The 23,853-nt window shown below is 40.8% G+C and overlaps 1 protein-coding gene and 1 pseudogene across 1 annotated transcript in view; both read right to left on the reverse strand.

Annotated features, from left to right (window-relative positions):
* The window catches only part of QRFPR (pyroglutamylated RFamide peptide receptor), a 55,516-nt gene extending 34,347 nt beyond the window's left edge, over nt 1-21,169 (reverse strand). Inside the window, exon 1 of the mRNA XM_002815103.4 lies at nt 20,458-21,169. Within this exon, the coding sequence (XP_002815149.1) occupies nt 20,458-20,797 (340 nt within the window). The 5' untranslated portion in view covers nt 20,798-21,169. The remainder of the gene's footprint in view (nt 1-20,457) is intronic.
* Nucleotides 9,581-10,580, reverse strand: LOC103890493 (putative monooxygenase p33MONOX; annotated as a pseudogene).
* Nucleotides 21,170-23,853: the final 2,684 nt, after the last annotated feature.

Raw genomic sequence — 23,853 nt, forward strand, 5'->3', positions numbered from 1 at the left:
CAGCTGCCAGTGAATATAAAGCACGCAGAAAAAACGTGAAAAGGTGAGACTGGCCCAGTCTCTCAGCCTGCATCTTTCTCCCATGCTGGAAGCTTCCTGCCTTTGAACATCAGACTCCAAGTCCTTCAGTTTGGAGACTCGGACTGGCTCTCCTTGCTCCTCAAGCTTGCAGACAGCCTATTGTGTGACCTTGTGATCGCGTAAGTTAAAACTTAGTAAACTCAAATATATGTGTGTGTGTGTATATATATATGTGTATATATATGTGTGTGCGTATGTGTGTGTGTATATATGTGTGTATATATATGTGTGTGTGTATATATGAGAGTGTATATATATATATAGGAGTGTGTGAGTGTATATGTGTGTGTGTATGTATATATATCTCCTATTAGTTCTGTTCCTCTAGGGAACCCTGACTAATACGGCTTATTATCACCATTTTCCTTCTTTTCTATATCTCATCTCTGTAACTTGCATGTGACCCTGCTCCTTTCCCACCTCGTTTTTCTAAACACTATTATTTTTTTCAAATCTTATTGGAGTAACAGTTCTCAAACATTTTTTGAGCAACAGAGTTCCTCTATTATGAGTTAGTAATCTCTGCACATAACACAGTCCAAAATTAAAATTTATTATACACAATGAGTACACAACAAATTTGCTTTCAGTAACTGTGTTTACTACAGTAACAAAAACAGTCAGAGAGCTATGTAGCCCTAGGCATAAATCATATATAAGATGATAGTGATTCTTCTGCTCTGTCACCACTTACACCTTTTAGTATAATCTAATGTAAAACGGTTTGCCTTTGTCATAGGCTCATCTACATACAGACATTACAAGATGGATAAAAACTTAGTACTTTCTTAGAAGCTAACCACAGGTAAATCATTTTTTCAATTAGTTGTGTTCCTTATAAATTGCAAACACCGATTCTTCCAGTTTAGTATTCCAATTCTGAGAGTTGGCTAGAACAAAGCATTATCACTTCGATGGACCAGGATTATGATACTGCTGAGTTCTGATGGGTTTAATTCTCTTTTTAGGTCAACTGTGCTTGCCTGGTTCCCCTGGGTAGCCTGACTCCCCTGATAGTAGTGGTTTTGACCATGATCATCTCACACACACACGTATCCAAAATTTTTACTACAGTAATGCTCTTTGATATTTTCTATTCTACTGTATTTCCATTTTGTAAAACCGCTAATACTGACTCACCAAATGACTTCATGACTCATTCATGTGTTGCAACCCCTACTTTGAAATTCATTGCCTCAGTAGTGTTGCTTCTGCTCCAAAATGAAGCTCAAACTCCTTAACACAGCACTAGAAAGTTCGTCAGAATCTGCATCTTCCCTTTCTTTCCAACTTCATTTCTCACCACATCCCCTCTGAATGCCAAACTCCAGGCATACAGAACTATTCACATTTTCCAAAAAGCTTGTTGTCTCTCCCCAAGCACCTTCCACAACATACACTGTGTGCTGTTTGCCCTTGCATCCCTAGTTCAACATAGTGCCTAGCATGTGTTAGGCATTTAATAAATGTTAGTTAAGTGAGTAAGTGAATGAGGAAATCAACACATGAAAAAAATGCTATGAAAATCTATTCAGAAGAATGTACCGTTACAATAATGTCTCACAGATTTAACTCTGAAAATCCAGCCACATGCTACAGAAAGGAGAAAAAGCACTCAATTTCCCTAATTATAATTAGAGAAATTTGTAATTTATGAAAACCAGGAAAAATAGTTTCACAAAGATTATATTTACTTTGAGGAAATTTTCACTCATTCAATTTGAATCAGATGGATCCAGTCTTCAATAGATAAAGCAGACAAGTAAAAGTGATAGTGTATTACATTCTGTACCCTCCTTGGTATAATGATGATGTGGAAGTTAAGCTTTAATAGCATAGAGTCCTGATTACTGTAGCAACTACTTCTGTGATATTATAGATAATCAGAGAGAGATACGCAGCCACAGTCCATTTGCTAATAAAAAGTGCTCAGTGGTGGCCTACCACTACTGGCCAAAATAATCTATCCCGTGTTCCTCAGAAGCAAAAGCGGAACACAGCAATGATATATTTTAGGCCACTAGATCTCAAACTTTATTGAATGCAGATTTTGATTCAGTAGTTCTGTGATGAGGCCTGAGACGATTCTGAAAAAGTTCCAGGCGATGCTGAAGCTGCGTGTCCATGGACCAGGCTTTAAACAGCATGAAAAGTTGACAACAGATTGAAGAATTCCTTTGCTCCTAAGGAACAATATTTCCCAGGCTAAAATATTTTTTTCACGAGGTAACTAGGCTGCAAGTTTGTAGTATGACAACTTGACCTAACGACATGTAGTACTGGAAGCAAAACCATTTAATAAAAGGAACGGCCTCTTCCTTCCTTTGCCCACTCCCAACACTGCTCCTGTTCCCTTTTCAAATTACAAAGAACCAGTACTATTTATTCTAAAATAAGATATCTTCCAGTTGCCAGTGAAGCAATCACTTTTTATTTACCTCCATATAAGGAACTTTTTAAAAAACAATAACTGCAATTGTCTGCAATATTCTATGTTGCTGCTACCCAGAGCTAAAACATGTTGAAAGATGTGTGAAAGCCATGCAGAGCCCACACAGCTCAGTATATAATTCTGGCTCATAAGCCTCTCACCTAATGATTTTTGTTAGAGATTTTCTTAAGGTTTTTTAATGAAAGATAAGGAAATCCCATTCTCACTGAGTCAGCTTCCCATCTGTCAGTAACATCTGTAAATCAAGATTTTCTGACCATAATCAAACAATATGGGTTGTTTTCTTTTAGTTCTCTTTCTTTTTTAAAAGCATTCTTTTCTGTGTACCCTTATCCAGGAAGAGGGGAAAGCGGGGGAGAGGAGACACATGTACGCAGCTGCTTTTGCTATAAAGTCTTTCTTTGGCATGTTTACCTAAGAAAGTCAAAATCCCAGCAAGTTATTTTGTGGATATCAACAAACTGATTCTAAAGTTTATATGGAGAGGCAAAAGACCAAGAATAACTAACACAAAATTGAAAAAGAAAAAATAGAATAGAATAGAGAGCTCAGCAATCACATAAATATAATAAACTAATCTTTGACAAAGGAGCAAAGACAATAAAATGGAGAAAAGATAGTCTTTTCAACAAATGGCACTGAAACAACTGGACTTCAACAGGAAAAATAAAAGAATCTAGACACTACGAGAAAGACTATTTAAAAAGAAGTCTGCCTAGGATAAAAGCAAATCCAATTTAGATAACTAACCATACTTATCTGACATGAAATACCCATTACTGTTATTGAAATAAACTTGTAAATATATCATGGAGAGCTGTTCTTTCAAAAACTTCAGGTTTTCATAGATAAATGTAAAAGAAACAATTTAACCTCCCTGGAGTCCATGCAAGCCTAGAACATTTTGCATCCTCCAGAGATTTCTTAAAGAAGGAGCCAAAACTAGGACAGGCACAGTGGCTCATGCCTGTAATCCCAACACTTTGGGAGGCCAAGGCAGGCAGATCACGAGGTCAGGAGTTCAAGACCAGCCTGGTCAACATGGTGAAACCCCATCTCTACTAAAGATACAAAAAATTAGCTGGGCGTGGTGGCGCACACCTATAATCACAACTACTCGGGAGGCTGAGGCAGGAGAATCACTTGAACCCAGGAGACGGAGGTTGCAGTGAGCCAAGATCGCACCATTGCACTACAGCCTGGGCGGCAGAGCGAGACTCCCTCCATCTCAAAAATAAATAAATAAATAAATAAATAAATAAATAAATAACGAGCCAAAACTATATTTCCCTTCACACGTCAATCATGCCAGCCTAAAGCACTGCCCTTCCTTACCAACCCTGCTGAAGCAGAGGCCTCATGTGCATCACGTGAACCTGGTCTTTCCCCCAGTCCTTTCCCGATTGAACAATACTGGACCCCAAATCTAGGCCAACAAGGTTCCTTCTTTCTCTTTGGAAAAAGAATAAGGAAATACAATGAGGGTAGAGTTAGGAGATGAATTTAAAAGGATATATAGAAAAGCCATATGGTAAGAGTAAGAGTGAGGGACACAAGGACTATCAGAAAGTAGAAAACCTGAAGACAAATTAACATAACAGGGCTAAAATTTATTAATGTACGAGTTTTCCTAGCTTCTTTCTCTTTCACCCTTCACTCTTTCACTAAGAGAAATGCTTGCTGAATATTTCCCTGTACTGGCCATTTAATTATCTGGATTGTGGGGAATATCAGGATGAGATATTTGCATGAATAAGACCGAATTGAAAGAGAAAGAGAGAGAGGCAGAACAGAAATAAAGGGAATGGTGAAGAAGGAAAAAAGAGAAAAGCCTGCACTGGAGTGGAGAAAAGCAACTAGGCAGCAAAAAAGTCTAAAAGATAACTGGTTGAACTTGTTCATAATCAAGTCAAGGAAGTTTCAGCTGGGGTCAGATTGGGAACTTGGCACAAAGGGGTTGAGGGAGCTTGAGGTCCTGCATTACAAGGGCAGGAATCAGTAGGATGGCTCTGTATGAATACTGGTGTGGTAACACCGTGCCTGCAGTCCAGGGTGGCCTGGAAAGACACTCTACAGTTGGGCACATCTTTCAAAGCATGAGCCTTGCAAAGCATGAAAGAGTTTTGTGGAATGCTACTGAATGTAACAGAAACAACTTGAATGGAATGAGAGAAAGGAGTTCTAAGACATGCTAACTGAAATGTTTAAAAACTTTTTTGAAATACATAATTGAAGATTAAAATTATTTTACATTAGTGCTGGTCACTGGACTGTTTCTTTGAGTTTGACACTGCACCTAGCCTGCTCTATTTGGAGCACTAGGATTTATTCAGCCTACAAGAGTAAAGGGAAAGGTAGAGGATACGAAATAGTAAAAACATAGAATAAACCAAAAGATTAACCACCATAGTAGTAAAAAGCAATTCGATTTAATAAGCAGGTCTTTGTTCACTACTGGAGACAAGTGGAGTCACATTCACGGCCGAGCCCTGGAGATTCAGGAATTCTTTATGCTGAGCTCCATACAGCTGCTTTTTTTTGGGTTCCATTTAAGTCTCCATGAGACCTACTAGTTACTGTCTTTAAATTAAAAAGAGATCCCTCTCTCTATCATTGCTACAAAATAGCCTTGCCATAATTCTAATTATTTTAGGTAAGTTGAATCTTTGTTTCTTACAACCCCAAAAGTAAAACTACAATATTCACAAAAGATAAATACAATCTCATTCTTATACACATCACAAAAAAGAAATATAACTGATTCCTAAAAAGCTGTGGGCGGATCACGAGGTCAGGAGATCGAGACAATCCTGGCTAACACGGTGAAACCCCACCTCTACTAAAAATACAAAAAATTAGCCAGGCGTGGTGGCAGGCGCCTGTAGTCCCAGCTACTCAGGAGGCTGAAGCAGGAGAATGGCCTGAACCTGGGAGGCGGAGCTTGCAGTGAGCTGAGATCGTGCCACTGCACTCAGTCTGAGTGACAGAGTGAGACTCCGTCTCTCTCTCTCTCTCTCTCTCTCTCTCTCTATATATATATATATATATAACCAGTGTCCCTTTCCCAGAAATCCCTGTTTGGATCAGGTTCATATTGACACTTAGATTTTGATACAGTAAAATTCTTCCTCATAAGAGTAAATCCTTTATTGTTTGTAGACATTACAGTAAATAATTTTTTTTAAAACCAAGCATGTAGTTTCATCTGTAGAATAGCTTATGGTTACTTTTACACTTCAGCCAATACAGACTCCTATGACTATGTATGTGTATTAGGGGCCTCTGCATTAGTAGACTTGTGGGCAGGGTTACTTATAATCACTGTGCAAGAGTTCATTTTCACAAAGGTCTATGAGGAAAAGATCATGGCAAATTTTCACCACAGAAATTTGTCTTCCAGGTCTCAAACTAGCACATGAGTTCGAGGGGTGGAACTGCTGAAGGCCCCACTGCACAAACAGGGCTGAAGGAGGTGGTGAAGCATAATTCACTGCAGAAAGTGAAAATCTTCCCTCTGTCAGTATAACCACTGTGGTTAAAAACCCAACACTGAAGCAGACTGGTTGGGTCAAAGCCTGGCACCAGTATTTCCAGTCTATATGAGCTTGGGCATTTTACTTACTATAAAAAAATTAAGTTTTTTTTTTTGAGGCAGAGTCTCCCTCTGTCGCCCAGGCTCGAGTGCAGTGGCGCGATCTCGGCTCACTGCAAGCTCCGCCTCCCGGGTTCACACCATTCTCCTGCCTCAGCCTCCAGAGTAGCTGGGGCTACAGGCGCCCGCCACCACGCCTGGCTAATTTATTGTATTTTTAGTACAGACAGGGTTTCACCGTGTTAGCCAGGATGGTCTCGATCTCCTGACCTTGTGATCCGTCCGCCTTGGTCTCCCAAAGTGCTGGGATTACAGGCGTGAGCCACCACGCCCAGCCAGGATTTTTTTTTAAAGGCTACAAATTCCATCACTTTCTGCAAGCTCTCGAAAACATGATTTTGCCACTTGTCACATCAAGTGGAGGAATCTGTTTCCCTATTACTTGAATCTGGGCCAGTGATGTGACTTGCTTTATCACAGAAGTAACATTTGTGTGACTTTCAATCCTAGGTCTTGAGAGATTCTGATGCTTCTACTCTCTGTCTGTCTCAGAATATGGTGCCTCCACATAAAGAATTCTGGGTATCCTACTGAAAGAGGAAACCATGTGGGACAGAGATGGCCTGTCCCTTGCTGAGGTCACCAGGTAAAACAATGAGCTCCTATGAAGTCACCAGATAGATGGAGCACTGAGAGGACAAGGTGAGACTAGCAGAAGAACCACCCAGATGAGCCAACCTGAAATTGTTAACCTGTAGAATCATGAATGATTCTTTGATCACCTAAATTTTTTGTGGTTTGTTATGCAGAATAGCTAATTTATACACTAACACCTCTCTAAGCCTCCATTTTCTCATCTGTAAAATAAGGATAATATTATATTTGGCACATAGTAAGCTCTATGTTAAGACTTTGGTATCCATTTTCATATTATTATTTCCACTTCTCTGCAGTGCATAGCAAGGCTCTAGTACCCAGGATTGCCCAGATCTCAGCAAGTCTGTGCCAGCATTACAGGAAAGTCAAAAGACAATATTCATACAACTGACATCATTGTTTCACAGTCACTCTCACCCTGATGTCCAAATTGAGGTGCCGTCATGTACCTCTTTAGGCTATGAACTAAACAGCAAGAATGTCAACAAGATAACTGGCTGCACATGTTCATAATCAAGGGAGGTTCTGCTGGGGTGGGATAGGAAGTTAGGCACGCAGGGGTTGAGAAAAGTTGTCTTAAATTACAAGACAGAGGCAGGGGACAGTGGGACTGTTTCCCAGGAACATTGGTGTTGCAATGTTGTGCCTATAGTCTGGGTGGCCTGGAAAGACACATGAGCCTTGAAAGGAACTACAAAATCAGCTTCAGTCCCAATCAATTTTTTTTACCACCACTTTATCCTCCTCTAGAGATGTATTATCGCTTCTGAAATAATGAAAGCAGCACTCTTTTCTGTTTTCTGAGTACAAATGATTAGTTTGAATCCTCATAGTTTGAGCGTAAAAGTAATTATTTTCATGTAAATTGTATTTATGTGAAATAACTACTTTATTGTATTTTATCATAAATAAGTTATAAGGGACCTGGTTTTTACAGTTGCTTTGTAAAAGTGCATACCAAATATATTTGAGATATTACTAACAGTACAACAAGTTTTTTAAAAATTCTCTAACATCCTTATCGTATATAAAACTATTCTATATACAAATGTAGCTAACACTTTAAGGAGCAGAACTTAGAATATGTGAACAACAATTATAGCTTCCTTTCTTTGGATACCTTCTAGGTGCCTGGTCCTTTTGACACCTGGGGTCATTCATTGTCACAGCAACACTGTAAGGTGGGAATAAGTTTTCCTAAGTTTACATATTAGGACACCAAAGCAAAGAGAAATTAAATAATTATACAACAGTCAAACACTATCTTTGCCAACCTACAACATTTGCAGATGTTTCTTTTTTTTTTTTTTTTGGAGAAAGTAGTAAGGATTTTTATTGTCAAAACAAGAGATCATAATAGAAGACACAAATAAATTAATTCTCATAATTTTAGACTCCAGGGCCTGTCTATGGAAAGGCCAGCTTCTTATACAGACAAGGTACTATCCAAAACAAAAAACGGGTATTTGAGACAGCGTTCAAGACAGTAACTGAACTTGTACACAGTGAGGAGAAATAAAAAGGTGGTTTCCCTATTTCCCTCCCTCAGTAAGGTTATGTATTGTATAAAGGGATGAGGCTCATTTTGGTGAAAAATGCTTTCATACAGAAAATTTTGAATTCATTCACCTCCTCCCACAGATGTTCCAGGCCCTGACCTGAACAAGGAAATCAAAATAAGGTAACACCACTGGCTTCACATAAACCTCAAGACTATAATCTAACTGTACCTACCATCTCCTTTACTTTAAAAAAGTTTAAGTCCATTTACCTATAGCAAGTCAGTAGACTGAATTTTCTCTCTTAGGAAGCTTTTAACCAAATTGGAGCTAAATTAATCTCACTTTAAAGTGCAAGAAAGGCTCTGCTAGACTAGTGTTTGTTCTGTGGCATAGAAAGAGGAGCATGCCTCCCCTGGCACTGGCCTAAGAGACCCCACATGAAGAACTGGTTGCAGGACAGTGATCCATTAGGTCTACCAAAAAGCAGGGGGACTCAAGGTTCAGCCTAGAAACAGGGGTCCCTGCCAAGTCTGGTTTTACCTGTATCCAGGTCCCAAACAAATCTTGGGTCCCCTAACTGATAAGGCTGGAGCACAGCACCAGCCATCAACAGGGCCAGAGTCATCTCAGCCAGTCAGTGAGCACCTCTACACCGTGATTTGTCAGTGCTCACATGGATAGTGGTAAGGAATCAAGAAGCCTGGGTTTTGGAACAGCACAAACATTCTTTACCTAGTAAGCAGTGATTGAAGTTCTTACCTAGGGTAAATGATGAAAAAATAGGTAACGAGGTCCCCATACACCACTGCTGAGAATATTTAGTCTAACTTTAAAGCAGTACAAAATGGCTTCTTCCACACAACAAGGGCAAGCTTTGTATCAATATTTCTCAAAAACCAATTATATCTCTAGCTCTAGCCTCAATTTAACAGGTTTTTTACTTAATTTATTTATTTATTTAGAGACGGAGTCTCACTCTGTCACCCAGGCTGGAGTGTAATGGCGTGATCTCGGCTCACTGCAACCTCTGCCTCTTGGGTTCAGGCAATTCTCCTGCCTCAGCCTCCCAAGTAGCTGGGACTATAGGCACCCACCACCATGCCTGGCTAATTTGTATATTTTTGGTAGAGACGGGGTTTCACTTTGTTGGCCAGGCTGGTCTTTAACTCCTGACCTCAGGTGATCCACCTAACTTGGCCTCCCAAAGTGTTGGGATTACAGGCGTGAGCCACTGTGCCCAGCTGATTAAGTTTTTAAATATACCTTTCCTATGTCAAAGCCAAGATAAAAGGGGAGTGGAGTGCAAGAAACCTTCTTTACCAGAATCCCTGGAAAGAAAGGGCTCTAGAAGCCAGTGGGTGTGAGCACATTCAAGTCACGGGGTTTGAGATTATGCGCCCGTGGTGGCTGTTTCTTCCCTTCCGTCACTGGGAATTCCATCTTGGGTGGCTTCAAGGCTGCTGGATCTTCAGACATTCGGTTGGCCTGGGCACGGATCAGTTCCATTGGAGAGGGCTTCTGGGCTCCTCGGTAGGCCTGGGTGGCAAAACTTCCAGAATCATACTTCTGAAAGGATCTTGGTCCAAAGAGGCTCCACTTATCTGACAAGTTTCTGTCCTTATCCCCACTTCCAGAGTCCATGGTGCTAGGATTTGGGCCAGGTAAGGCTGTGGAAGAACCAGAAGTGAACCAGCCCCTGGGTCTCTGCTTAAGTGAAAAGTGAGAAGTGGTGCTTGGGGTGGACAGGGCAGATGCAGGCGGCCTCTCTTCTTTTGCTATCTCTCCACTCTGCAGCTTTAGTTTGTGGAGTGCTTCTGCTACTCTAAGGTACTTGGTCTTCTGAGTGGTGACACCCTTGTGGGGTGTGTAGCCAGCATCCCTCAGCCCTGCCTGTCGCCCAAAATGCTGAAAGCTTTCCTGGGTCTGTTTTGTGATCAGATAATTCATGATGACATGGGTAGCTTTAGCCTTCACCACTGGGACCTTGTCCACACTGTCAATGGCCGATGACAGGGACTGGCAGGGGAGGGTAAACTGGCCTCTCCTTCCTCCACCTTGGTGAGGTGCTGATACTTGCTCTCTGGAATCACTGGCTTCCAAGGGATGCTGCCCATGTCTGATGGAGGAGGAGTCATGGGTGCAGGGTCCTTGAGGGTCTCATCATAGCTGAGTGCCCGGCGGTATATCCCGAAGGGCAGGGACATCTTGCCTAAAGGCCCACTAGCCTCAAGAGCAGGCACTTCTGGTTGTCTTGAAGCCATTGAAAGGCTGAGATCCAGGTGCTTTTTCTATATAGAATCCCTGCCACCACGGTGAAATGATGTGACGACTAAGCTGACAGACGGATGTTAATGAGGAACATAGTCCAGCTGCTGCAAATTAGCAAAGCTTCCCAGGAAGAGTCCATCCAGAGGTTCTGTTATCCTGCTGCCGCGGGACTGCCTGTGGCCCACGGTCCGGCACTGAAAAGGTTCCGAGGGCCCACATCCCCGAGAGGCTGTGGCGCATCTGGATCCAAGCCATGGTGAGAGTGGCAGCGACTTCAAAGGTCTCCAGGACTCACTAGGCAACACTACCCGACGTTTACAAATTTTAAATGCATCTCAATCACACAGGAAATTTTTTTAAAACGTTAACATATTTTCATACATGTATTAAAGGGGACTTTAAAATGAGTTTGCATAAATGAAAATATGTAAATACTATATGCTTCATAGAGAAATCAAATGGGAAATAAGAAGAACTAGATATGCATTATATGCATTAATATTTTTGTGAAAATAAAGCTTGATCTACCTGTATCTTTGTCATATTTTCTGCGGCCACATCAACCACTGGGGGGCAGCATCAAACATTATTTTATAACTTCTCTCCTTGGTCTTCTAATAGGGGAAGCTTTAATGCCAGGCCATGTAACTTATAATCTAGTTAATACAAACACTTACAAAGGATAGAACAGGATTAGAACCCAATATTGTTTGATTCCACAATCCATGTTCGTTTTCACAGCATCTAACTGTTTCTCTATCCTTCTATTTCTCCCAGGATGTAGGAACATGCTGTCTTTTAAGATTTCTATTTACCCTGAATAGCCTACAATCTCTCTGATATGACAGTAAATGTGTTTCTCCAAAACCAAGCTACAGGTAGGACTAATTTAGTTTTGCAAAGACAGATAAAAACAATAAGCACTTACTTGATTACTTCGGAATTCATCCTTAAGAATCTTTAGTTTTAAGACATAAAATGAAACAAATAGTATAGCTTCTGCTGAACTTTTCTTAAAGGCACAGACTGAGAGGGAACTGCCAAGATCAACTTCTAGAACCCCATTCACTGACCTTTCAATAATTCCTTAGCAGAGGGAGAAGGCATATGTCGACTACTAGAAGGAATTGGCAGCCTGGAAGTTGGTCCACTGGGGAGTATATATTAATAAATGAGATGGGAGCCGCAGAGAGAGATCCCAGCACTCCATCCCAGACCAGGAAAGGCAGACAAGGAAGAGCCACTCAGAAGTCTGGTTCAGCTTGATCCTGAGAAACCCAGTGCAGGGCTTGGCCTTATGGGGAGACATATGATCAGGGAGCTTTAGCCCCTGTAAGTTGACTCACTCCACTAGACATAAATGGCCAACTCTGCTAAACATATCTACCCTGAGTACCTTCCTATGGAAGAACTTCATGCTAAGCAGCCAAGCCTTTCCAAGGAGCTTAGTGGCTAACAGGGTCCCAAGTGTCACTACTGCAGTTGTTAGCTTGTCACACTTCCATGGATTCAGTCAGTAAGGAGACAATGAGCATCAATGGATTCAGGAAGTTTATTACTTGCATAGATGCCAAAGGCAAGATCAACACAGGAAGACACTGAGCCTTGAAGAGCAAGATGACTGACAGCACGGGCAATGGGTTGCTCTGCTGGGGAGGAGCAACCCTTAAACCACGGCCAAACAATTGTACAGACTTACACAAAAGACTGTAGCTGAACCTTAAGTGGGAGCAAGGTGGGGAGAAAGGTGGGAAGTCTTACACTCAACGGAAACCAAACGGGAGACAGATGAGAGAAGGTCAGTCTCCCACAAGACAGGGATGAGAAACTGCCTCACAGTGGCTCCTCAATAGGCTTTTCTTCCTGCTGTAGGAGGTATCTCTGGGTGTTTGAATAGGAGTGATGATGGTGCTCCCTGAGGTGCGTGATTAGTTCTATGGGTAAGACAGCAAGGTCAAACTGGCTACAATCCTTCCAGAATTTTCTGCAACTACCAGGAAGTATTCTGTCTCATTTCCTGAGAAAAAAAGTTTTATTTTTTATTCTAGAATTTTTTATTGTGGTAGAATATATATAACATAAAATTTATTATTTTATTCATTTTTAAGTGTATGATTCAGTGACATTACTCACATTCACAGTGTCGTGCAATGAACACCACTATCTGTTTCAAAAACTTTTTCATAACCCCAAACAGAAATTTAAGCATTAAGCAATAACTCCCCACTCCGCCCTCCCCGTAGCCCCTGGTAACACTAGTATCTTTTCTGTTTCTATGACTTTGCCTATTCTAAATAGTTCACATAAGTAGAATCACACAATATTTGTCCTTTGGTGTCTGGCTTATTTCACTGAGCATAATGCTTTCGAAGCTCATCCATGTTGTAGTAAGTATCAGAACTTCATTCCCTTTCATGGCTGAGTAATATTCCACTGTGTGTATACACAGCATATTTTCTATATCCATTTGTCCATCGACGGACACTTGGATTGCGACAGGGAGTTTTAAAGAAAATGTAAGCTTATAGCTCCTGGGGTCATCTTACACACTTGGGCAAAAGACAGCTCAAGAACGAAACCACAACACAGAGGGAAGTGGAGCTGGCCACAGAGGGGGAGGATGATCATTGTTGAAGACCTTAATCCAGTTATGCCTAAAACCAGCCCTAACTCTGAGCTTTTCAGTTGCAGAGGTAGGATATTCCCCTTTTTTTCTTAAGGTAATTTAAGTTGGGCTTCTCTTCCCACAAACAAGAATCCTAATAAATCAACAACTTGTCAAAGAATAGTTATGTTTTAGAAAAGCAAACTAAAAAGGGCATTCATTTTATGCCTCCTAAGCGCACAGTGAAATATTTAAAACTTTCTCACTGCTAAATCCTTTCTTGTCATTATTTTAAATGTAAACAGTTCTTGTCCTAAGTAGAGAGAATCTTTCACATAAATCCTGTTGCTGTTGCTGTTACTGCCACTCTCCCACCTACCAGAAAATTTAGTGACCTATAGCATCTTTTCTTCTCAAAGTGTGCACGTAATTGATTCTAGGAAAGATCAACCAGAGGCTGTCCACGGCATAATTCCTGACTTTATTTCAAACTACTGTCGCTGTTGGACCTCTGTTTAATTTACATCTTTTTTTAATACTTCCTTATTTTAAAAAGACTATTCTTCATCAACAGCTTTTATCATTTCTGTTGACTTTTTAAGCCCCACAATACTGTCGATTTTACACCAATCTTACCATATGTAAATTTCCCCAAGAACTCTAAAATTTCTGAAATATCATAGAAAAAATTATATAACACATGTAACTGATGTTTTCTAGTCACTGATCGAATAATAAAATGGGACTGAAGAAGTTCCAGGTTAAGCTCTCTGTTCTGAATTGGCCCTCAAAATTAAGATCTTTTCACTAAATGAAGTTCAACAAACTCCTTTAATTCATTTCACAATGTATCAGCTCTCAATCTCTAAAAACACACCCTAACATTTCATGTTGTGTACAGTGAGTGCTTTCTTTCTCTGCCTCCTTTCCTTCTAGTTAAATCCTTTCATTTTTCATATAAAGTCAAGCAAAATTCTAATTCTTAAAAAGAGAGACAGGAGCTGTTATAATGAAGCTTGGAGCTTCGCCTACTACCATTCTATTACCCGCCCACATCCGCTACTGTGGCCCTGGGCAAAATAGACTGAAAAACCTTTGTGGTGAGGTGTGCTAATTTATAACTAAAGTTCTATTCTCCAGGCAAGAGAATAATTCTTCTTGTATTTCTTTGTATGTCTTATATTCCAATCTTTTCACCATTTTTGACTCCTTTCCAAATTCATCTTGAAAGACTCTAAAAACGTTAAGGGCTTTAGTAAAGATGCAATAGGATGCAGAAAATGGAAGAACTGCCTCTGAGCTCCTTGTTGGGCTCCAGTTAATATAATCTACTTTTGCATTTTCTAAGCATTCTGACTGCCATTGCTATGTTTTAAATATATAATAGCTATATTGAGCTGGTACATGGGGTAGGCACTATACTTTTTTAAAAAGTGTTTACATCTATTATTTCTTTTAATCTTCATATCAGCCTGAGTCCTGGAGCTGTCAGCATTTACACTATATCAATGATTTTAAATCTTGGCTGCAAATTATAACTTTTCTAACTTGGGGAACTCCTGGTGCTGTCAGCATTTACACTACATCACTGGCTTTCAACTTTGGCTGCAAATTATAACTTTTCTAACTTTGGCAACTTTTGAAAACTCCATACCAATTATAATCAGACCAATTAATTCAGAATCTCCAGGGGTAGGAACCAGGCATCTGTGTTTTAAAAAACTCCCGGATGATTTACTACATGTTGCCAAGATTAAGCATTACCACTCTAAGAGGAATTCTCATATCAGCTGCTGAGAAAATTAATTTTCTGTGTTTTCTTACCCTAATACTCTTCAAAGGTAGTAAAAGTGCATGAATGTGTACTTCCCCCAACTATGCTGCCATTACTTAGAATATATTTCAAACTCCTTTTTTTTGGAATTACTTTTAGTCAATTTGCCAGCCACTGCTAGAAAATTCTTTTCACTGCCCACAGCAGGATTTGGGGGTGGGCTGCAGAGCTGTGTGTGCACCTGAGGAGACCATCCTCCCCCTGGCTGTGCCTGAATCCACAGCAGGATGAAAGTGGATACAGAGCCCAGCAGGATCCTATCAAGGCCACTACTCCAGGCACACCCCAAACACTCCCCATTTCATCTTATTAATGCTTAGTCATAAAGCAGGCTAGCATTAGAACTGATTTTCTATCTCCTTCTGGGAGGTGTTCAGAATTAACATTCCTATGCCTTAAGTTTTCATTTACCTCAGCTACCACGAGTCCCATTCTCCCCCAGCCTATCCCTGAACTTTGGACTCAAACCCATCAGACTGTGAACATCCCCTAATCTGATTCAAGCTCCCTACTTCTCAATACTTGCACTGTGTGCTCTGGAACCCTGACATCTACAAAATGCCCTGCATTCTCCATTACTTCTTTGAATGCTTCCTCCCCCTTCTTAGTCTAATGGAAACTTGGCTTTTCCACAGAAACACAGCTTTCTCAATACCTGCAATATCCCAGTGCACACAGGAAATACCCAGGAAATGCTGAATACAGGAATGACTCATAGTGCCATTAATAATACTTCAGACTTTGGGCAGAGGAACAAGACACCATGAGAGAATGGGGGATGCTGGTAATATATTCATGTGTAAGTGCCAAGTCTTCAGATCAGGTGAAAGACCATGGCTTATGATATTGAATAGATACTATTTCATAATCATCAGCAAAGAAGTGAGAGTCATGCTATAGCCTCTATACAGAAATTGACGATGAAAGAAAAGAGTTGCATGCTAAGCTTCAGTGGACACTTCCTTGCAAAATAAGAGAAAGACTGAGAACTCTCAAAAGGCAGAAAATACAGAGACAGAGACGTAAAGGAAACAAAGAGACAAAAAAGACTAGTTCATGGAAACTTAGAGAAGAGAGTGGCGTTCTGCAGCACTGGTCACAAGCAAAATCAGTTGTTCTGAATTGAGCTGGAAGAAACAGAACATGTTCAGTGAGTGAATTTGGAGGAGCATTTGGACATTGTGAAGAAAAAGATAAAAAGGAGGAAAAAACAAAACAAAATGAGGAAGAACAGGGTGCAGATAAGGATAGGTAAATTTGGTGGCCCTAAGGAGGCAATGGGCAAATCCGCTTCTGCAGTCTAGCCCAGTAAATCAAAGAAGAGAACAGAGACAAAACTTTCCTAAAGGAAAGGGCCATGGCAGAGCAACTCGACCCTCATATGAGTAATAAAAAACTCATAAGCATGTGCTGTTTATAATATTTGGGTGCAGAGAATCGCCACTTCTGCTAGCTCCATGTTGGAAGGAGTCCTGGGGAGTAGAGAGTGAGTCAACTGGTAGATCAAAGGTAAACCGATAAGGGAATGATGGTAAGGTGGATGAAGGGAATTGAATGTCAGCTTGCCTCTATGCTGGGCACACTTAGATGCTGTGGATCAGCTGTATCTCTTTCCAACTTTAGTGTAATTCATGTAAAAACATGTTTGTGGCTACACTTTGCCTCACCTATTATTCATGGTCCCAGCAGTGTACGAAAGAAAACTCAATGTCTTTGCTCAGTGGTGTGCTGGGAAAGCAACTGTTTGATTCCTGGGTTTGTTTTTGTTTTCACTTTTTTAAAAAACAGGCCTAACCAGTAAGTGCTGATTTCCGTGATGTGAATATTCCCACCATGACCAGTTTTAAGGTAACAACATGATGTCCCTGAAAGGGGACCTGAGTAGAGTTGTGCACACTGGGCTCTGTAAGGCAGTGTGGCTGGCTCCAAAGAGACAAGTGTAACTGGTTTGGGCTGGGGCTGGTGCAGGCCATTTTCAAAAGCCCTTCAGGAGATTCTCTGTGTAGCCAGGTCTAAGAACCATTACTTACTTCAAGTAGTACTTAACAAACTTTTTTTTTTCTTATAAAGGCCCGAGCTGACTTCTCCAGTGCTTATCAAACTTTAATGTGCGCGTGAAACAATTCAGAAACTTGTTAAAAAGTAGGTTTTGACTCAATAGGTGCTGCTGGTCCCCAGCAAGAAAGAGGAATGGACTAAAAGAAGAATAAAACAGTCATTCACAGCCTTACCATTGTCAGAAATATTTGAGAGACAGGCAATGTAGAGATGTCACAAACTGGAAGTCCATGAATTATTTGTGACCAAGCCATAGAGATGTTTTCTTTTACCTGATTGCATTTTACTTTTCGTACTTGACTTAGAAGTCAGCATCATAAAAATCTGTATTCCCAGCTTTTCAGAAGGAGAGGTGGAGAAGCAAGAACAACAACAAAAGATGTGACAATCCTGGGCACCACTCCAGCATGCTGCAATCCTGCCCCCTTTAGAGGAGACAGTCTTCCTTTTGTCGCCGTTTCTTCTGGTGATCTTCATTGCTTTGTTTGTGTTTCCTACCTCACCCCTGAAGGAATTTGAGGGGTATTCATATTTTAGGTTTTTACATAACTATATATATATATTTTTTTTCCTCCCCAGTTGCACTACTTTTCTGTCTCATTTCCTGCCATTCCCCACATATAACCTGTGCATTCTTGCAATGCCTTGCATGGTATTCTTGAAACACACCATCTTCTTTCTTCCCTCCAACTTGGCACTGACCCCTATTCTTAGAACACACTCTGTCCTCTGCTGGAAAGAGTCTAAATTATTCTCTGAATTATTCTTCAAGACCCAGCTTGAACATCACATCCTTCAGGAAGCCTTCCTGACTCTTCTGTGCTTATAGAGCAAAGTGGATCCTTTTTCTATCAAATCCTGTTTTTGCTCATTTTGGGGCCATCTCCTATTCTCTGAGGTCCTGAAGGGCACAGATAGACTTTACTCACTTTTGTACTCTCAAGGTAGAATACTTTGCCAGATAGGAGATCCTCAATAGCTTTGTAAAATAATAAATTATGAATTAATTTTTGGCTCTTAGATTACATTCTCTTGAACTTTTCTTCGTTAATTTATCAAGGAAATTTTGCAATGATTATCCTGTCCTATAATGCATAAGTTAATTCTATTTTCATATTGCTCTCTAGCCCCTCTGCAGGCTCTCACCTCTCCCTCGCACTTCAATTTTGGTATTATTTACTCAATTTATAAGATCATTATTTATTCTATAAATCTGGTCCCAGATAAACATAGGCCACCTCCAATTAAACACCCCTTAATAGAATTAATATCTTATACTTTCATGGCATGACCAATATTTTTCAAAGCACTTTTACTAACACACTTTATTCTCACACTAACCCTATAAAATAAATGAGCAATATATTACTCTCCTTCAGTATTTAGAAGCTAAAGTGAAATGTTCTCCATGAAGTAAGAAGCAGGGAGAAAAGAAAACTCGAGAAAAACCTTGGCAGTGCCCAAATAAGCCCTGAGGATGGAAGATGCACCATACAGGCTTTCTTGGCCATCATTCCCCAATATGAACAGGAGCTAAAGATCTGGCTCACTGCACTATTTTTTTTTTTTTTTTTTTTTTTTTTTTTTGAGACGGAGTCTTGCTCTTTCACCCAGGCTGGAGTGCAGTGGCGTGATCTTGGCTCACTGCAACCTCTGCCTCACGGGGTCAAGCAAGCAAGTCTCCTGCCTCAACCTCCCGAGTAGCTGGGACTTTAGGCGCATGCCACTACGCCCGGCTAATTTTTTGTTGTTGTTTGTATTTTTAGTAGAGACGGGGTTTCACCGTGTTAGCCAGGATGGTCTCGATCTCCTGACCTCGTGATCCACCAGCCTCGGCCTCCCAAAGTGTTGGGATTACAGGTGTGAGCCAACACGCCTGGCCAGACTCACTGCACTTTCAAACTTCTCTAATCCCTAGTATTTTACTGAAAAATTGAGACCCAGACATACTAAATTAACATGTATTACAGCCAAAATTGTAATCTACTTCTTTTGATCCCCACCATAAAATCCCACTTTGCATAATTATTTTCACCTTTACAAATGGAGCGATAATCATCCCCAGTACAAAGAAGCCTCATAAATCTGCTTTCACAAACATTTAGAAATGAAAACTCACGTGCTTTTCCCCAAAAAACCAAGTTCTGTAATGATGATCAAAAAATACCCCATTAATTTTATGGAGTTAGTTGCACTGAGCAACTTTAAAATGCCCAAATACAATTACTGCATCAGAGTGCATAAGAAAGTCTCTAATCCATAAATCAATGTCTTACTTTCCACATTGTGTATTACTTTCAAGTCAATGCTCTGTACTCAATGTTTAATGCTTTTTTGAAAATATTTACATTATAGATTGATAAGAATCAAAGACTTTAACATTCTGACTCACTAACAGCAAACTCAGTTTAAGCTAATGGTAAAAAAAAAAGCAATGCTCACGATCTCAAATTGGTAATGGTAGGATGAAACACCCTCCATGAGTTTAAGAGAATTAGTAGTGGGATAGAAATAGCAGAGATTGAAGGCATAATGATCTATTTCTCTTACATTTCTAACCATTTTGATGTGGTCACAAGAATACACCCAACCGTGAAAATGGGGAGGCCCACGGTGCACCATAAGCACTGGTGAGAATACAACACACTACTGCTCATGGGTTTACACCAGGGCATTCTCCAGCTGTGTTCTTGGAAAAGCTGGAGCATCTGGAGAAATATAATGTCTTTTTTTCCAACCTCCACACACTGCTCCCAACTCAGTGACCGCACCTCTCCTCTGTCATTTTTGTTCCCATTATACGGAAGGAGGAGAATGTCATCTCTTCTTTTATAATAGTCAGGAGGGCATCAGTTTTCTGTGTTCCTTCTTCCTGCATGACACTTAATACAGTTTTTAAAAGGACTAGTTCAATATATTTTTTCTGCACATGAATTACATTTGTTTTATGCTCATAGATACAAGAAGCTTTCTGCAAGCAATTGGGAAGTGAGGCTGGAGGCTGGGGCAATGAGGAAATGAGATTTTTAACTTTGGTTTGTTTAGTTATTTGAAATATTTTTATCTCACTTTTAGTAAGAAAGCTAGGGGAGAAAAACCTGGTAATTACGGGAAAGGAAGCTGAAATAAGTGGTGAGGGGTGCGACTTCCCACCTCACTGCTAGGGACCTTTCCCAAGCCTTTCCCCAACCTACGTCTCTAAGCCACAAGGAGGAAGCACTGAAGGGAATCAGAGGCGGCCAAAAAAACTTATATCCAGGTGAACACAGGTGGCGAAGTTCTAAGAAAGAGCACCGGATTCATTTGACAGAGAAGTGTAAGGAAGAGACAGAGAGAGAGAGAGAGAGATGGTGGAGATCCCCTGAAAGGCAGAGGGTTAAGAGAGAAGGAGCGGGGCGCGACTCTTACCCCCCAGCCAGTTGTCGGAAATGTTCTGGAGCATGGTGACGGGAATGCAGAAGAAGGTGATGAGCAGGTCACTGAGCGCCAAGGAGCAGATAAAGATGTTGGTGACGGTGCGCATGGCCTTGCTGCGGGTCACCACGTAGAACACCAGAGCATTGCCAAAGAGCGCCAGGGCGAAGATGAGCACGCCGGTGAGCACGAGGGCCAGCTTGGCGCGCCCCGGCAGCTCTGGGGTGTAGACCAGCGGTCGCAGCCGGTACAGAGCGATGAACTGCTCCCGCGTCAGGTTGTGGTCCCGCAGCAGCCGGGAGAACTGCTCCGGGGTAATGTTGAGCGCCTGCATTGCTGTGCGCTCCCGGGACGCGGGGCCACCGCCCGCTACTGCCTGGCCATCCGCATCTGCCGGGCAGCAAGGGCTTCGGGGGGACCAGCCGGAGGCCGCCTCCCTTCCTCTGCTCTGGAGTCAGGCGCGCGGGAGGGCTCTCGGCTGCACCCCGGGAGGTTCGGGAAAGGAGAGCAGCTCAGGGATCAAACCCACGATAAAGAGGCGGGAAGCCAAAGCACTGGGAGACTCAATCTCAGTGACCAAAAAATGTTCGCGGTTCAAATAAAGTTCTTTTCTTGCTCTTCCCTAAGGCGAGGCGCCGCGACGGTCCGGGGTGCTGGAGCGCCACGCGAGGGTCCCGGCGCCTCTCGCTCCCCGCCTTCTGGCCATGCGATGAGGACGCCGGACCCGCTTGGGGAGCGGTGGAGGGTGGGGCTGAACTCGGTGACGCCTCCCTCACACCCAGCTTCAGTGGCGCCAACGCCGCTTCCCCGCACCCTCAGGGCGAGGGAAGACTTCCCTGGCTCCCCACCTTGCTGCCGCCCAGCGCCTTTCTCAGGGCATGGCCCCAGTCAGGTCATGCTTATATGTGAAACTGGGTATCGGGGGGTTCCACAGTTTCAAGTTTCTCCTCTTGCGAATAATGGGAGCCAGAACTGCCCAAGACAAATAGGGCTTATTTTAAATTATTTTCTGTATTGAAAAATAATTAAGATAGTTAAAATATAGAACATGGGAAATTGCAAAGATAATACAGAAAGATCCTGTGTACCCACCCTTCACCCAGTTTCTTTCATTCATTACATCTTATTTAACTACGGAACAATACAAAACCAGGAATTTGACACAAGTACAGTGTTTGCATATTTTTATCTCAAGTGTAGATTCCTGTAACCATCAGGATACAAACTCTTCTATCACCACAAAAATCTCCCTGGTGCTTTTTATACTCACACCCAGCCCCTCCCTTCACCATCTCTAACCCCTGGCAACCACTAATATGTTCTCTCTTAACTTTTGTCAGAACATTATGTAAGGGAAATCATACAATATGCTTCCTTTTGATATTGAATTTTCTTCGCTTAGCCTAATGCCCTTTAAATCCATCCAAGTTGTTGCATGTATTAATGGCTGTTTCTTTTTATTGCTGAGGCTGTATCACCGTTTATTTAACCATCCACCTCTTGTAGGACATTTTGGTTGATTACCATTTTGAGCTATTACAAATAAAGCTGCTATAAAGAATCATGTACAGGTTTTTGTGTGAACATAGTTTTCCTTTCTATAGGAAATGCCAAAAGGTTTGATTATTGAGTCTGTGTAAATAAGTATATATTTAATTTTTAAAGAGATTGACTACTTTTCAGGGTGGCTGTACAAGTCTCCATCTCTACCATCACTGCATGCGAAGTTACGTTTCTCCACATCCTTGCCAGCATTTGGTTTTACCGCTATTTTTTTTAAGCTATTCTAATAGATCTGTAGTGATATCTCTTTAGGGCCTTAATTTACATTTCCCTAATGGCAAGTAATATTGAACATCTCATGTGCTTATTTGCCGTCCTTGTATCTTCTTTGGTGAAATGTCTTTCCATGTGTTTTGTCCATTTCTAATTGTATTGTTTAGTTTATTTGCTGTTGAAAGTTCTTTTTATATTCTACATACAAGTCCTTTGTCAGTAAATGGTTTGCAAATATTTTCTTCCAGTCTGTAGCTTATTATTTCTCTTCTTAACAGGGTCTTTCACAGAACAGCTTTTAGTTTTAGTGAAGTCATATTTATCAATATTTTCTTTTATAGATAGCTTTTAGTGTTCAGTCTAACAACTTCACCAAAGCCTATTTCTCAAAAACTTTCTCTTAGGTATTTTTCTAAAAGTGTTATAGTTTTACATTTTATGTTTTGGGCTCTCTATTCTGTTGAATTGATCTATGTGTCTATCTATCCTCCACATTCTTGAATACTGTAGCTATATAATAAGTTTTGAAATCAAATAGAGTGATTTCTCATACTTCATTCTTATTTTTCAAAATTATTGTAACTATTCTAGGACCTGTGCCTATTCATATACATTTAAAATCAACTTGTCTATGTCTACAAAAAACATTGCTGGGATTTTGATAGAAATTGACATATTTACTAGGTTGAGTTTTTCAATCCATGAGCAGAATGTCTTTCCATATATTTAGATCTTTGATTTATTTCAAAGGCATTTTACAGTTTTCAGCATGTAAGTCCTGTGCATATTTTTAGATTTGCACCTAAGTATTTCATTTTGGGCGGACATTTGTACATGGTACTGTATTGAATTTCTAATTTTTGGTTCCATGTGTTCATTACTAGTACACAGAAATCCAATTTATTTCGTATGTTGATCTTGATTCCTCCAATGTTGATGAATTCACTTAATTTTATTAGGAGGTTGATATGGTTTGGCTCTGTGTCCCCACCAAAATCTCATCTTGTAGCTCCCATAATTCCCAGGTGTTGTGGGAGGGACCAGTGGGAGATGATTAAATCATGGGGGTGGGTCTTTCCATGCCGTTCTCATGATAGTGAATGGGTCTCGTGAGATCTGATGGTTTTAAAAACAGCAGTTTCTCTGCACAAGTTCTCTCTTTGCCTGCTGCCATCCACGTAAGATGTGACCTACTCCTCCTTGCCTTCCACCATGATTGTGAGGTCTTCCCAGCCATGTGGGACTGTAAATCCAATAAACCTCTTTCTTCTGTAAATTGCCCAGTCTTGGGTATGTCTTTATCTGCAGTGTGAAAATGGACTAATACAGAGGGTTTTTTGGTAGATCTCTTGGAATTTTCTACATAGACAATCACGTTATCTGAGAAGCAAGACAGTTTTATTTCTTTCTTTCTGAACTGTATGCTCTTTATTTCCTGTTTTAGTTGTTGTTTGTTTGTTTTTTTATTTTTATTCTTTATTTTTGCCTTACTGCAATGATTGGAGAACACAGTTAATGTTAAATGGCAATGGAGAATGGAGAATGGAGATCCTTGTCTTGTCCTCAGTCTTATAAGGATGTATTCAGCCTTCTTTCACCATTAAGTATGATGTT

The sequence above is a fragment of the Pongo abelii genome, chromosome 3, assembly GCF_028885655.2.
Source record: "Pongo abelii isolate AG06213 chromosome 3, NHGRI_mPonAbe1-v2.0_pri, whole genome shotgun sequence".
In the NCBI taxonomy this organism is placed as follows: Eukaryota; Metazoa; Chordata; class Mammalia; order Primates; family Hominidae; genus Pongo; species Pongo abelii.